General features: G+C 44.7%; 1 protein-coding gene across 1 annotated transcript in view; it reads right to left on the bottom strand.

Moving 5' to 3' along the window:
- Positions 1–16,282, bottom strand: part of PKHD1 (PKHD1 ciliary IPT domain containing fibrocystin/polyductin) — a 425,169-nt gene that overhangs the window by 394,634 nt on the left and 14,253 nt on the right. The window contains exons 7-18 of the mRNA XM_089918628.1: positions 15,372–15,446; positions 14,358–14,422; positions 13,029–13,068; positions 12,109–12,179; positions 10,685–10,786; positions 9,805–9,900; positions 6,426–6,567; positions 4,382–4,496; positions 3,088–3,366; positions 1,905–1,994; positions 1,589–1,679; positions 701–843 (exon numbers count right to left, since the gene is read on the bottom strand). Of these exons, the coding sequence (XP_089774754.1) occupies positions 701–843; positions 1,589–1,679; positions 1,905–1,994; positions 3,088–3,366; positions 4,382–4,496; positions 6,426–6,567; positions 9,805–9,900; positions 10,685–10,786; positions 12,109–12,179; positions 13,029–13,068; positions 14,358–14,422; positions 15,372–15,446 (1,309 nt within the window). The remainder of the gene's footprint in view (positions 1–700; positions 844–1,588; positions 1,680–1,904; positions 1,995–3,087; positions 3,367–4,381; positions 4,497–6,425; positions 6,568–9,804; positions 9,901–10,684; positions 10,787–12,108; positions 12,180–13,028; positions 13,069–14,357; positions 14,423–15,371; positions 15,447–16,282) is intronic.

Below are 16,282 nucleotides of genomic sequence, written 5' to 3'. Positions count from 1 at the left end.
TGGAAGTCGGGCAGTGCCCTGTCCTGAACCGTTTAGTCCTGGCTCCCACTGCCATTCAACTAGGAAAGGACCTGAAACCACTACCATGAGTTCAGCCACCCCAAGAAGGTTCACTCTGGTTCCCAAAGGGCAAGTAAGCTGCAATTTTTTATGAAGGACAGCAGAGCTGCTGACACAAAGATATAAGGGGTATTGAAGGAATGTGTCAGTCTATCCATCAATAACAATAACTATGATAAATAATAAAAACTATCCTTAAATGAGTCCTAATCACTGCCCAAGCACTTTACTGGATTATCTCATATACTCTTCACCTAAATCCTGAAAGCCAAACCTCATTATCACCCATTTCACAGATGAGTAAACTAAAGTAAGACATGGAGGGCATGCAGGGTATAGAGTCAGAATTCAAAACCAGAGTCTGACTGTAGAATCGGCGCTCATACCTGGAGAGCAAAGAAAATACTACAGTGTAGAAAAACTTCTGTAGGTCTCAGCTAATAGAAAGGCATTTCCATGCAGCAACTAGCTAATGGGAGGACCAGAGGTGTCTGTTCACCCCTGAAACCTAGCATCTCAGCCCGGAAAGCCCGACAAGGCACAGCAATCACTCTCTTGTGCTTCCCCAGGCTCAACCCCAGAGAATAACTCCAATCCCTCCCTACCCACCTCGCCTGCAAGCACGAAGGCTGCTACTTACATGTGTGTACTGATCCAGCCGGTTGCCCTTCTGGGCAGCCGGGGGTACCAGGACAAGGTGTCGAGGCTGATGGAAGCTGAACCTCCCACAGAAGGGCTCTGTCCCACTGGTGAGGTGCCCATCAGAGCTGGAACCTTCTAGGCCTGGATGCATTTCGAACAAAATAGGAAGATGGGTGTAAATGTTATATAGAGTTTTCCAACATGTCTGCAGGGAATGGGTTATGGGTTCACCATGACATTGACCCCTCAGCCCTTGAGTGAGCTGGGCAGGGATCGAAGTAGTCGGCCCACCCCCCAGCTTGAAGGCTCTAGACATGAGAAACCCATCGTGTCTGCCCTACAGCATCGAAAATCTATTACCCTTTTCTATGTATACCATGACACAGAAAAACTACTGAGAAGCAAGGAGGTAAAGAGTGTTGACTGTAACTTAGTTCACCTTAGTATTTTTAAAACATACCCTCACATTTTTAGAATTTGTTAGATTACTGTCTTATATATAATTCCTTTACTTGAGATGCAATTTGAATTAAGCAAGATTTGCACTGTTTTGCTGTTTCCCTGCTATGTCTGTTGCCTGTTTCCCACTGTACGGCATGAGACACAGTTCCTTATTCCAGCTCCCCGGCATCCAGGTTTCTAACTCTGCTCCACCTGACAGCTCAGGAGGGATGCCTTTTCTTTCTCTGATTCCCACACCAAACAGCTCCCTCCCAAGCACTCGGGGTCCGAATCCAGTTTCCATATTTTCATTTGACTCTTAACAGAGTCACCTGGGAGAGGAAATGAAGATTGTTCCCCTTTGACAGAAAAAAAAAGAAGAGAAAGAAAGGAAGAAGACAAGGAGGAAAAAGAGGGTAGGAATTTGTCAAACCAGAGATCATACCTTGCTCGAATCCCAGCCGGAGGAGGATGTTCGCTGAAAGGGGTTCCAGTTTGCATTTAACTGCAAGTAACTCCTCAAGGGCTGTTTGAATCTGTTAAAAAGAAAAACAGGGAATTCCCTGGAGGTCTAGTGGTTAGGACCCAGCACTCTCACAGCCGAGGGCCCAGGTTCGATCCCTGATGGGGGAACTAAGATCCCACAAGCCACACAGTGTGGCCAAAAGAAGAAAGAAAGAAAAACAACCAGGAGTTCCTACCATGGGGAGAAAGACCACCTTTACTTCCCCCACCTCTGCTTAAGTGAAGAAGGTTCCCACCTGATGGGCCGTGGCATTTGCAGGGATTGGCTGGCTAGAGACATTGTCCCAGGTAAGGAAGAAGTTCCCTGTGCCAGACACCATCAGCATCTGAAAAGTCAAGAGTGACGGGATTAAAGAACAGTGCTCATTGAACCAGGGAGACAACCTAGAAACAAAGGACATACCTCCCTGGTTTGTTATTTCCTTTGTATTACAATTTCAATTTTTAAACTCACTATCCTCTAGAACTATCTGGAGAACACAAGTGTCATCACGTAATGAAAACTTTTCTTGGAAGAATATACATGTCTATCTCCCCATTGATGCCTGCCTCCCTCCTTCTCTTTAGAATGTGACACCTAAATGTCACCACTGAAGGGCCCACTCTCAGCCCTTCTCACAGAGCTCCCTCCCAGGGGTGGCCTGGGAGGGAGAAGCATCCCCATGCGTGTCACACCCTCTCAGAGGCTGATTCAGCCTCTGCTTTGCTTCCACTGCATTCCCTGCTGGGCACATCCCACTTTTGTAATGGGGTGAGACCTAACATCTTATATTACTTGTTTTTTCCTTTGCTCTGTGGTTCTTTATCTGCATGTTTTACTATTATACCGTAAGCTTTAAGAGGCACAGTCCATACTGAGTCAACCTTGTACACCAAAAAGCGGACAACAAAAAGTACAACAAACACAACATTGTAAATCAACTATATTTCAATTAAAAAAAAGAAAGCACACCAAACTTGTTCAACCAAAATATGGGGCACAACCAAGAGACCCAAAGGCCCTGACCCTTACAAAGCAGACTTAGAAAACACAATATACAGGGAAATAGGACCCGAATGGGTCAAAAAGCTATGAAATCTCGTATGTGTACGCTCACAAGCATGCATACATGGGTGTGGGTGTTAGGATGACCTTATCTCCTCTCTGGGGAATATGTTTCCAAAGGAAGATTTACCAGGAACTTAAATTCCTGGAACTAAATCCATAAATCAGGGCATATCAACAATAAGACTTTGCATTTTTTTTTAAAGTCCTCTCAACCCTATTGGATGGATACCCTATCTCTTTGGCAGCAGAGTTACCATCACGGCTCAAGTCTCCTGGCTCCCAGCCAGCGATCCTTCCACTAGGCGGGACTATATTCCTCGCAGAGTTCACCCCCTGAACCTAACCCCATGGGACAGGGAAGACACGGAGACCTGGATTTCCGGAAGTCTCTGGGCCCGGGCTTGGATCTGATGCTTCTCCCGGAGGTACGTGCTGACCACCTCAGGATTCAGCCAGGTGTTATGGATCTGGACACCAATCCTCACCCCGCGGCTGGGGGCTCTCCCTCGATGCTCTGCTTCCAGGTAGTACCTGGCTCCCCCGAGCAGCTCCAGCTTGGGGGTCTTCTGTTGCCAGGTCTCTTCACTCCCATTCTGCTCCCAGGAGTCAAACCAGTCAGCAGTGCCCACTGTGATGGAGGCCACTTTCACCTGCATCCCAATCAACACATCAGGACTAGCACTATGAAGCTTCTGGGTCTCTTCTTCAAACAGCAAGTGTCTAGACAGCTACTTAACAGGAATTTGGGGGCTGGTGGCCTTTTCCAACAAGTTAGGACCTGTGCCTGTGTATGTTTCTCCAGCCGTTCTTCTCTCTCTCTTTCTCAATTACATAGTATTCAGAAGAGGCTGGATGGTCCATGTTCAGAGCTGAAACAGACAACCTGAAACCCTAGCTTTACATGATGCTGTGGGTAAAGTTGTATGAAGTCCTCTGAGAAACCTAAATGTTACTTGACTGCATCATAATCTATGATGTTTCTCTAGCCAACTACCAAAGCAATTTCATAGAAGTATATTCATCATTTGAAATACTGTGTTTCTTTGTCAATGGCACTAGTTAATTTTGGCTGTTTGTTAAAACACTTCTTCTTATCCTTCAAAGCTGATCAGAAATTTCCTGCATAAAACTAACTACATCCCTACCCAGAATTAGTGGTAAAGATGCAAGTTTTGGAATCAGACAAGTCTTGGTTTGAATTCTTAATATGCCTCTTATTATCCCAGTGGCCCTGGATTGGCCATACAATCCTTCTAAGCCTCATTGCCCTTATCTGGAAAACAGAGATAAAGGGACATAGCTCACAAGATGCTGTGAAGGTTAGAAACAAGGTGTATAACAGCTGTAGCATAATGCCCAGCTTACAGTAAGACCTCAATAAACATGCCAACACATTCAGCCAAGCTCTTTTTCAACAATTAAAATCATGTCAATTATATCTCAATTTTTTAAAAAAAACTTTAATAAAAAATAAAACACACACACACAAAAAAACAAAACGTTAAAAATCTCTGGTTGCAAAAAAAAAAAAAAAATCTCTGCTTGCTTAATGGCATGTTACAACTGTCAGTAGAATATGAGAGCTTTCGTTGTGAGTTTTTGGTTTTTTTTTCAGGAGTTAAGGACTGGGGACCAGAAGAAGGAAAATGAGAGGGAGGTGTATACCTTGGTCCTCGGGTCCTCCGACTGACTGAAATACAGGGAAGCCTGGTTGTCAGCCTGGATCCAGAAAGTGTAATTATTTGTCTCTGGGGCCACAAAGAACCCACTGAGCCGCGCTCTGGAAAGCAGAGGAACACAGACAAAGAAGTGAGGGCAACCAAGTCCGGAATCACTGACCCAAAAAATGGTGTCCTTGGACCTTGTTTGTCTTTATGGCAATGAGGAGGAAACACCTGACTCTTGTGCCATGTATTTGGCCAAAGCCCTCTGGATGCAGCTTTTCCTGTGGTGCTTGCCTGGCTCAGTATCTCAGCCCATCTCTTTGCACTGGCACAACTCCCTGAGCAATCCTGTCATCTTTGGGAAAGTCGTAGTCGCAGCGTAGGTTTGCCTGGAGGCTTAGCTGAGATCACCCACCTAACACAGCCAGTGCAGAGCCCGGTGCACGGTAGGAACTCAATCAATACTAAATATTATTCTCATTATTACAAATAAAGAGAGATCACCAATCAGAGTTTGTGCTGATTTGGTCTAGATACCAAGAATACCAAGAATCTTTTCTGATAATAGTTTTGAAAGTAACTATGTAAAGGTCCATCATTATCATAATTTTTCAATCAATAAATATTTCAGTTTTTTCATTTAAAAATTTTGAATTTTATAGAAGCGAATGGCAGAAAGAATGGAAAGAGTTACTGTCTGGTTTGTGCCTCCTCAAAATGGCAATTAGAGAGACATACCCTACAGGTCATACCAGACACTCCAAATGTTCTTTTGTCTTTTGAGGTGGCCTGACTCTCCTTGACACTCCTGCACACACTGAATATAGCTGAAAGGTTTTCCTTTGAACACTATTGATGAGCCTCAAAAACTATGACAAAGACGCAGTACTAGGTGCCACAAATATATATATATATTGCCACTTTAAAACCATGTATACTGGGGTTAGATATCTAATTAGTATGGCTTCCAAGACAATAGAAACTCTACTCTGTTCAGATTTCCTTCCCTACTTGGCTTTTCAATGTCTGAAATTCCCTGAACAGAGAACAAAACCTTCCATTTCACAACTGAATTGAAGTTTTAAATAGCCAAGGGACTTCTCTGGCAGTCCAGTGGTTAAGTCTCCGTGCTCCCACTGCAGGGGGGCATGGGTTCAGTCCCTGACTGGGGAACTAAGATCCCTCATGCCGTGTCACATGGCCAAAAAGAATAAAGTTCAATAAAATGGCCAAATCCTTGAAAGAGGTCACAGGTTGGCTGGAATTCACACTCAGGAGTCATGACCAACCTCTTTGAGAAGAGTTTCAAAAGGAGAAGAGATCCATCACACCTAAAGGATTCAGTCACCTGAATCCACACCTTTAGAGTACACTGTGTCTCCACAATTCTCTAACTTTCTATATTTTTAAGCCCACATTAAAATATGAGAAATTTTGGCCACATCCTTGAAGGGATTAAAAAGACAAAACTAAACTAAGCAGGAAAAACTATCACACTGCAGTCACCACTATAGAAAACAATGTCTCCAGAGCCCACTGGAGTTTCCCCTGCTATTATACCAGCCATCTGGTTGACCTTTGGCACTGGATAATTGTTCCCACAGAACTGTTGGCTGCCCAGCCTCTGCTCCCTCATGTGCCCAAAGGGCAAATTCTAGAGTCTTTCTTTAGTATCATCCAGATATTAGTTTCACCTCTTAACCACGTTCCTGCGGCAAGTTTTGCCCTGCTCTCTACCAAGCTTCCTAGACTATCCGGCTCAATGTTCTCATGAATAGTCCTCCCCAAAACAGATTTCAAGCTAAGCTGTAGAAAATACAAATTTTAGCTATTGATCAAAATTTACTGTGTACCCATAAAGGGCCTGTGGTCCACGAGCATAACCAACACCACCTGAGAACAGCGGTCAAACTTCGTTGCTGTTGAATTAGTAGATATTTTAAACTTTCCCCTGGAAATCTCATTGCTTACTTACCTGTCTCCTAGCCTCACCTAGGCCAGTAGAGACACTTGTGATATGGACCCCCACTTTTCCGACAACATACCTGAAAGGTTGCCCTTCTTTTGACCAAAATCCAAACGGAGAGCTGGCATTAGGGACAATCTGCCATCTGTACCCAGGGGTGGCTTCTGTCAGGTCCAAGCCCTCAGCCGCGTCTCCAACTTCAAAGAGAAGCCCTCGATTGCCTGAAAGACATGTAAGCCTCATGAACATCAGAGGGCACTTCCCCAAGCAGGGGAACTGCTTTACTACAGATTACAGAGAGAAGATGATCCAGGAACTATCTAGAAGGTGAGTTAACTGAGAAACAGATGGAGTAGCCATGTGAGATGTTCTACAGATAATACAAATGTTCTAGAAAGTGGAAACTACTGCTTGATGTAGGATTTAAGTTCTTGGAAAGAGAGACTTGACAAGGAGCGGTAAGGGGAAATATTCTCAGAGAACCAGAAAAGACGAAGGAGCTCTTTTTAATGCGAGTGTCTGGATATGAGAAAATGTAAAAGAGCAAATGAAGGCTCGTAAAGCCAGGACTGGACTTCAGTCTCTTTTAATATTCAGTTCAGCTTGGGAATTCTATTCCCTAAAACCCTGAGTCCCAGAAATTTGGCAATCCTTAAATTTTTCACAGGTCATGGCCTCAATTTGTAGCCATGGAGCAAATCACGTGACAGGCTGCTATTACATAACATTCTAAATGATGTCGTACTTATTCATTTGTGTTTTATATTAAACAAACCCTCAGAGCGAAGGCATATGTGCGATCAATATTGGCTACTAATTGGGGTGAGGGTAAAAGCTCTGGAATCACACATGGGTGAGTTCAGAGTCCAGGTCTGCCACTTAGTCGATGTGTAGCTTTGAGCAAATTGCTTCATGCCTTCGTTTTCTCCTTCATCAAAATGGGGCCAATAGTAAACAGAGATACTGCACTAAAGACTAAGGGAGCTGAGTTATATGTCAATTATATCACAGTAAAGCTGGGGAGAGAAATAAAGTCAGTTTGACAATTCTGAGGGAGAAAAGACTAAGGGAGTTTAATATATATACACAAAGAGCCTGAAATATAGCAAGTACTCAATAAAGGATAGCTAGAGTAGTTATTATTATTTTAAACTACTATTGTTATTCCTTGTTAAATCCTAAGAAGGGAAAACAGATAAGGAATAAGCATAAAAATAAAAGCATATTTTAACACACTATTTGAGGTTTCTTAACCTCAGCAGTATTGATATTTGGCCCTCCGTTGTGAGGGCTGTCCGGTGCATTGAAGGATGTTTAGCAGCACTTCCACCCTCTACCCACTAGAGGGCAGTAGCACCACCATCCCAGGTGTAAGGACCAAACATTGCCAAGTGCCCCCTGCAGGCCATTGAGAACCACTGCAGTACAGGATCCTTTGTCCTTCTGTTACGGAACGCAAGTCCGTGTGCCCAACACAGTGAGGCCAAACAATACCAAAACCTCGGAGTCTGGAGCAGAGGAAGGTTTACTGCAGGGCCATGCAAGGAGAGGGGAGGCTAATGCCTTAAAAAAAAAACCCAAACTCCCCGAAAGCCTTCAGCAAAGCCCTTTTATAGGAGAGGTGAGGGAGGGGCGCGGTTATCTGTTGCACACTACTTGGTGTCAGATCCTTTGTTCTTGAAGTCAGGTCACGGTCAAGTAACGATGTTCCTGTACATCTCTACCAAACAAATGTTATTCTCTGTTCTGACAAGAAAGGGCAAGGTCCCAAGGCTCAACCTTCTCCCTCCGAGGTCCAAGCCCAGGCTAGGAGGGGGTCCCTTGGCGGGCTGGTTACCCTGCCCAGAAGGGTTCGTCCAGCACCCAGTCTGGGTCCTCCCACCAGTGCCCCAGCCCGGCTGACGAGGCAGCTCTCAGCTGGTGGCACCCTCAGGGCCAGATCCCCAGACCCCACCCAGCCATCACCACTGAGGTAGCCAGACGCCCAGGACCCGGCCGGCCCTCAGGCTACTAAGGCTTCCCAAACGGGGGCTGAGGTCCCTCTGACTGGGACCCCTGGAGACTGCCACTGTCACTAGGTCACAGAGGTGGGGAGAGGGGAGAGGTTCGCCGCCGCCTCAAGGCCTGGGCCCGGCCAGCGCGCGGCCGAGGCGAGGGCTCTGGAGCCCTGCAGGACACAGCCCTCAGCCTGTCCCGGGGCCCCCCCAGCTCACCCACGGGCCCCCCCCCCCAGCTCGCCCACGGGCCCCAGAGAGAAGGCCGAGATCCGCCTCTCACCGCACTCTACCCCACGGACCGCCACGAGTTCCGCCGCTGGCGGGGCCAGACCTCTCACTGCCCCGCACGCACTCAAGGTCTCGCACTAAGGGTCTCGCGATAATGGTCTCCTGCTAACAGCTGCGCGCCCGCCCCGCCCCATCACGCTTCCATGGAAGAAATTTCCAAAGCGATTCAGAAAGGACATTATCAACCATCAAGAAAAGCTGTGTTCAGGAAATTCCTCTACCGCGACGCCAGTAGCTAGAGCAGGCGCCCTCTTTCCTGACTCTGGAAACGCATTCTCTCCATCACTTGCTTCATACGGTAGTTTTGTTTCCTTGCATGGGAGCTTTCCCTGAGTAAAAACCGCAGACCGGGGACCTGGAGAATTCCCAGCTAAAGCTTTGCATGTGTTTTCACACCCGAATGGCCTTTCTTTAGAAAGTTTTCTCCCCTGATGAGATTCAGGAGACGAGCTCCCTGCCTGTGGATTAACGGTGAAGACAGCCCTTGCGGGGCACATAGGGCTCCCAACTGGTGGCCTGTGATTCAGGCTGCCCAGCATGCCAACTGCCCTTCGTCCCTAACTAAGCCTGAGCTCCTGTTCTAACGCTTTCCAGAAAAGTGCTCCCGCGGTGCACTTGCAATCTGCAGCCGTGGAGCAGAAGGTTTAAACAAACACAGAAGGACAGATGGAACCTGTCCCCTCGCCCCCTCCATTTCTGCCCACTTCAGGGGTAACCTGGTGGCCCCATCACAATACATCTCTACTTTTCAGAGTAGCAGACAGTGCCCACAGGGGAGAAGAAACAACATTTAAATGCACCCCATTGCACCCCACCCTCCGCCTCGTCTAAAGCTGTCCTATGAACATAGAAGACATGGTCTGAAGCTCTGTCTTCTTAAATAGTAGGCAAGAGGGCAAGTGACCCAGAGGATGGAGGAGGCCACTCAGGGGTTTCCACCAGTCACTATAGCAACGTCTTGATGGCAGTTAGGCTTCCTGGATCATGGTTTCCACTGAACCGCATTGGTCATTCAGCTGGCTGGGGCTAGGAGTGCAGGGCGTTGCCAAGCATCTGAGTAAAGCTAAGAGCCTCTCTGAAATGAAAGCTCTGACTCAGGACCCAGGGCTCACTGAGCAGCCAAACAGCTGAGACCAACCACATATCATAGACCAGCCGTGGAGACTTCCTTACCTGCCTGAGGAGCGGAGAGTCTTGCACCTTTACCTGGAGCTCCGGTGGTGCACTCAATCCTCCTGGGAGACACGTGTCTAATATCACACAGAATGCCTGAGGGGAACATTTAAATTAGATACAGATGTCAATATCAGTGGAGATATAGATGTGGCGGGACAGAGGACCACACTGAGGTAGACAGGCAAAGGGCCAGAAGTGGAGAGTAGAGAGAAAGTTGTCACCTCAATGGAAGGAGGCAAGAAAGGGGGAGTGGCAGAGCAGTGGAACACGGGGCTGCTCAGAATAATCAGGAAGAAAGTGCCTTGCCATGTCGTTCACTGGAGATGAACTGAGCTGGGGAGAGGAATTGACAGGAGAGTGTGAGGACGTTTTCCTGCATCCTTGGTGTCACCAACTAGAGGAGCATCCCACTAGGCAGAACAAAAGGTTCTAGACGTGTTCTCCACAAAAGGGTTCGCTAAGGGGGCATTCCAGAAGAATCTGCATAGCAAAAGCCTGCCCACTCTTACTTATTCAGACAGAGCTAAGGGGAGGGAGAGGGGTCGCCTTTTAGAAGTAGACCTTTGTGAAGACGCAGCTGTGCTTTTCCTTCTCTTCCCTCCCAAGATGGGGACACCTGAGGGACTTGCCCCTGAGTTGTGAGTGTGTCTGCAGCAGGACACCCTATTTCCGTTACATGTTTGCCAAGCTGCAGGACCAAAACACCCCCCAACCCCTGCAGCCTCAAACACAGGTCAAAGACCTCAGAACAGGGTCCCATGATGAGTCAGAAGAGGCAAATATTGCTTCCCCCCATCCTCTCCAGGCCGTAAGAGATACATCATCTCCTATGGCATTTAAATCTATGAACTCTTTTCAGCCATTTCAACTTAGTTACCTGCAACGGTAACCTGGGCAGGATTGTCAAAGAAGTCCCCTGTAATTGTGATGTCTGTTCTTCCCCCAAGGCTCCCAGTTTCTGGAAACACAGATAGTATTTCTGCAAGAGGGGAAAAAACAGTAAGCTTCCAAATATAAACCAGGATGTGAGCCAGATAATAATATAATCATAGAAGCAATCCATAATTTATTTCTTACTTTAACCTTCTAGGACCAGAAACAGTTGTAATTTTTTTCTAGTAATAGTCATTTAAAAGTGCACATAATAAGAAAAGGATTCACATATAACAATATGGATAATAATACATATTATACAGGATCAATATGTGAAAGGAATGGGAAATGCAGTCACTCATGCTATCAGCAAAAGTCCCTGCATACCATGATGCTTTCTTAGGAACTCTGTCTCCTGACCTCAAGGACTCTGTTTACACATCACAGAACGGTCGGTTACACTTTATGGAGGAATCAACTCTGGATGCACCAGGCAAGGTCTCAATTTACCCATATGAGTCTGCAATTAGCTCTAAGCAAAAGAATGAGTTACACTGTCATATGCCACAAATCCCCAAGAATTTAACTTTTTCTGATCCTTCCCCCTCCCATGATCAAACTCTGAGAGTTCTAAGTTTCGTCTCCGCAACGGGAATGAGTAGTCGTGTTCTCTGATAAACTGAAGGTACAAAGAGGCTAATTATGCATGGTTACCGCTTCAAAATAAAACCAAGGGTCAAAATTCAGCTTTGACAGAGGTAGGCTACCTACAGAGTGAATGGCATTGGCCCCATGACTTAGGAAATTTCTTGCACTTTTGGCAAAGGCGGACTCTGCTGCCTCTGGAATCTGCACTAACCTCGCAGACATTTTTTAAGTGGTTTTGGGACTGTATTCAAGCTGAGAACCTAGCACTCACATTTAGTAGCCAGCTTTCTACTACTGGACTGAGTTCACGATTTCACGCAAGTTTCCAGTTTTCAGATTCTTTTGGTATGAAGATTTACTCATCAGATAGGAATATGCAAACTTAGCATCTGTATCAGCAAGTCATAAATTGTTGAATGAATGCTCAGAGATGAGATGTTAAAATAACTGCAAAGATGTGCTTTAGATTTTTCAGTGCCATCCCTTTTCTGTTATTTGTTTAGAACAAAAAAAAGGGATGACTCCCCTATCTTTTATTGTCTATATCCCTAGACTTTGTATAAAAATCTATGATCAAGCCTCTTTTAATATAGCAACTAAAGTGGACACTCACACAAGCAACCTATTCTCATACAAAACCAAAGGGCCATCCATGACTTCAGGGACGGCTTCAGGTGTTAATGGTCATAGAGAAATGGCCAGAAAGAAGGGACGGAGGGTCCAAGGTCCAGGGCCGAGTGAGGGGAGGGATGAGAAATACACGATGAAGGGAAATGGTACCTGAATACGTCTGGTACAAGAAAAGGTCCTGCTTAGCACTGACCAGCCATGCATCCTTGTGTACAATTGACCTTCAAAAAGACAAAATTGTGTTTTGGATGAAAACTGCATCTGGGCTTACATTTTTTAAACTGATTGCCTGAAAGGAAAATCACTAACTTTAGTGATCTTTAAAGCTGTTCCAATACCAGCTCCCTTTGATGACTAGAGAATACCAATGGGGCAAAGTTTGTTTTCTGATCTAGAAAATTATATGGGAATAATAATACTTACTTTACAGAGTGTGACTAGCATTAAATGGAATAATGAACGTGAAAGGACCTGGTATGGAGCTGGCCTGTGGAAGATACTCAATAGATACTGTTTTAGTCCTTCCTAAAAGAGAGACAGCGACAGAGAGAAACAAAGAGCAAATCTCTCTACTTTGGGCTGTGTCACTATCTTCACAATGAAATTAATATCAGCTAGACAATGCCCTTTTCAGGAAAACACTGACAAAGTACATAGTGTCAGAACATGAGGCAAGCAGAAATCCAGAATCCTAATAGAGCTCTCCAAAGCGCTATGAAATTTGGACACTTTCCATTTTGAAGAAGGCATTTCCCGGAATGATACAAAGCATTTTATGGAACTGTACTGTTTTAAATTTCCAGTATTATGAAATTATTTAAGAAGTAATTCCCCAAATTCTGTACCATTATCACACTGAAACATTTACATTGCTTCAGGACGAGTGCATAGGACACAATTATATTCACCCAGGTAAAAACAAAAAATCAAGTGGGTACGTGGGGTTTTATTACACTACTCTATTTGGGTACGTTTAAAATTCTCCATTATAAAAGGTTAAAGAAGCTAAGCAAGACAAAAGAGTAGATAGTGTAAGATAAAGATAAATCTGCTTCCTCCCAGTTACTTACTTTCCTTTGTTAAATACTGAGAAACTAACATTCTGGGAGCCTGTAACAAAAAGAAACAGACATTAATACAGGAACCCGCACGAACTGCCTGGACTAGGTCACTGCTACCATAAACCCAAGGACTCTGGCGATCACCAAGGTACCACCCACACCTTAATCTCTTTAACAGTGCCCAAAATAAACACGTTCCAGACTCACACCATCAGCGATGGTGACTTCTAACCACAAAAGGATAAATGTAGAAGCACAGAGCAGGGAAGAGCAGGCTTGGAGTTACACCAAGCATGATAAATCCTGCCCCACTGGTTACTAGGTTCAACTTTCTCACCTGTAAAACAAAAACAATTCCACCAGCCTCCAGGTTTATACATGAGGATTACTTTAGTTTATATTTAAGTTGCTTCATATAGTGTCTCTCAGGGAGTTCTCAGCAAATGGCAGTTATTATTATCATCCTCAGGAGAACCAATTCTTTTTTTTTTTATCTTTATTGGAGTATAATTGCTTTACAATGTTGTGTTAGTTTCTGCTGTATAACAAAGTGAATCAGCTATATGTATACATATATCCCCATATCCCCTCCCACTTGAGCCTCCCTCCCACCCTCCCTATCCCACCCCTCTAGGTGGTCACAAAGCATTGAGCTGATCTCCCTGTGCTGTGCAGCAGCTTCCCACTAGCTATTTATTTTACATTTGGTAGTGTATATATGTCCGTGCTACTCTCTCACTTTGTCCCAGCTTCCGCTTCACCCGTGTCCTCAAGTCCGTTCTCTACGTCTGTGTCTTTATTCCTGCCCTGCCACTAGGTTCACCAGTACCGTCTTTTTTAGATTACATATACGTGCGTTAGCATACGGCATTTGTTTTTCTCTTTCTTAACTTACTTCACTCTGTATGACAGACTCTAGGTCCATCCACCTCACTACAAATAACTCAATTTCGTTCATTTTTGTGGCTGAGTAGTATTCCGTTGTATATATGTGCCACATCTTCTTTATCCATTCGTCTGTTGATGGGCATTTAGGTTGCTTCCATGTCCTGGCTATTGTAAACAGAGCTGCAATGAACATTGTGGTACATGACTCTTTTTGAATTATGGTTTTCTCAGGGTATATGCCCAGTAGTGGGATTGCTGGGTCATATGGTAGTTCTATTTTTAGTTTTTTAAGGAACCTCCATACTGTTCTCCATAGTGGCTGTATCAATTTACACTCCCACCAACAGTGGGACAGTGCAGGAGGGTTCCCTTTTAGGAGAACCAATACTTGAAATCGTTTTTTTCCAACACAGAGAAAGACTTTAAAATTCTGTTACTTCTCACACTGACCAATGTAGTTGCCTTCCACACGGCACTGCAGAGTCCCAAGACCATGGTCTTCCTGAATAGGATAGCTAGGGAAAGAACCGAAAAAGGTGAGAGGTAAGAATCACCAGACAATTCAGTTCAGAAGCTCTGGCTCTTTAGCCAGGAAAGAAAATAAATAAATAAAATAAAATAAAATAAAGCACAACTGTAACTAGAGTTATCATCAATACCAGTCAAACACACAAAATTTTGTCTACTCCTAATCTCCACTGGGTCCTTTCTTTCCAAAATCTATTTTATACAAGGACAGCAAGATCCTTATCCCCCCAAAAAAGTCTATTAGCAAGTGTAAACTGAAACAGGACAATTCTGAGCAAATGTAAGAAACCACATTATAGAATTTGGCTCTACTAAACGCTAGTCCTGAAAGCTAAGCCATAGGGTATAGAAGGTTAATCCACTCAGTCCAGAGGGAAGTGAAAATCCAGCAAAATGTTGGTTATCTGAACTACAAGCACATAGACACTCATTTTCTAAATTTTCCTTGTAATAAATAAACAACTGAATATTGAAAAGTTAGCTGTTTTCTCTCTGGCTAGTCGTTACAGTATAGTGGTTAAGAGGATGAGCTTTGGAGGCTAGTTACTGGGCCCAGGTTGAAACCCGAGCTCTGCCACTTGCTCTTTGTGAGACACTGGACAAGTTACTTAACCTCTCTGTGCCTTGGTTTCCTCATCCGTAAAGTGAGACTAATAACCGTATGTACTCACAAGGTTATTATCTGCCTTAACTGTGAAACCGTTAGTGCAGTAAGCACTTAGTAAGTATCAGCTATTTGTTTTCAAGAAAGCTTTCAGAACCCACTTCAAGTTGCATTGTGAATCAATTACTGTGTCTTTTCCAGGGAGTCTAAAGATGAGGCAGTCAACAGTTATGGGTGATTTATATTAAAAATAGATGTGTGTGTGTGTGTGTGTGTGTTATGCCCATGTGGGAGAACCTAAAAGCATACATGCTGGCAAGAAAGGCACTCACCGGCATCCTGTCTGTCTGTTTACAAGAGAACAAGGAGTGACCCATTTGTCTCCCTGAGCTTCCAACATCAATGGGCTGGATACAAAATAGAAACAAGAGACACAAGTCAAGAGTGAATGCTCTCAACAAACATTCTTGGAAAAACCCAGAGGAAACACTGTTATGGACATTCATCTCTGAACTTATGGGGCATTAATGCAGGTGACTGGGGACTGTCCCCCAAGGAGATGCTAAATCAGACCCTCAGCCCAAGAGCAGGGTGCATAACACTGGTCTGTGGCCCACACTTTCACACCACAGAGGGAGCACTTCCCCTTTCCTGAAAAATCTTCATCATCTCCTTGGCTATACTGGGTTCACACAGAGCCATGGAGGAGTTCCTGTCTTTGTTCCCCCTTGCAAAGGCTGTATCCCAGACCAAGGCTGTGATGGGACCAAGTCCCGGGAGGGCTTCCCTCCACAGAAAGAGTAATTTCCGTTCAAGACAAGTTGACCATTAGAGTAAGTCCCTTACATACGAATGAGTTCCTTTCCAAGGGCGCATCCGTAAGTCCAATTTGTTCTTAAATCCAACAAAGTTAGCCTAGGTACCCAACTAACACAATCAGCTGTATAGTACCGTACTATAATAGGTTTATAATACTTTTCACACAAACAATACATAAAAAACAAACACAAAAAATAAAGAAAATGTTTTTAATCTTACAATACAGTACCTTGAAAAGTACAGTAGTCTAGTACAACAGCTGGCATCCAGGGGCTGGCATCGAGTGAACAGGCAAGAAGAGTTACGGACTGGAGGAAGGAGAGGAGGTGGGAGATGGTAGAGCTGAAGGATTGTCAGCAATAGGAGATGGAGGGCAAGCTGCAATTTCACTCATGCCTGACGTTGATGGCACAGGTTCTGGTTC

This window comes from Delphinapterus leucas, chromosome 10 (genome assembly GCF_059928025.1).
Source record: "Delphinapterus leucas isolate spDelLeu-1000000601 "Yukka" chromosome 10, BTC_Dleu_Yukka2, whole genome shotgun sequence".
In the NCBI taxonomy this organism is placed as follows: domain Eukaryota; kingdom Metazoa; phylum Chordata; class Mammalia; order Artiodactyla; family Monodontidae; genus Delphinapterus; species Delphinapterus leucas.
The sequence above is the reverse complement of the archived record's forward strand: the minus strand, read 5'-3'. Positions and strand labels throughout refer to the sequence as shown.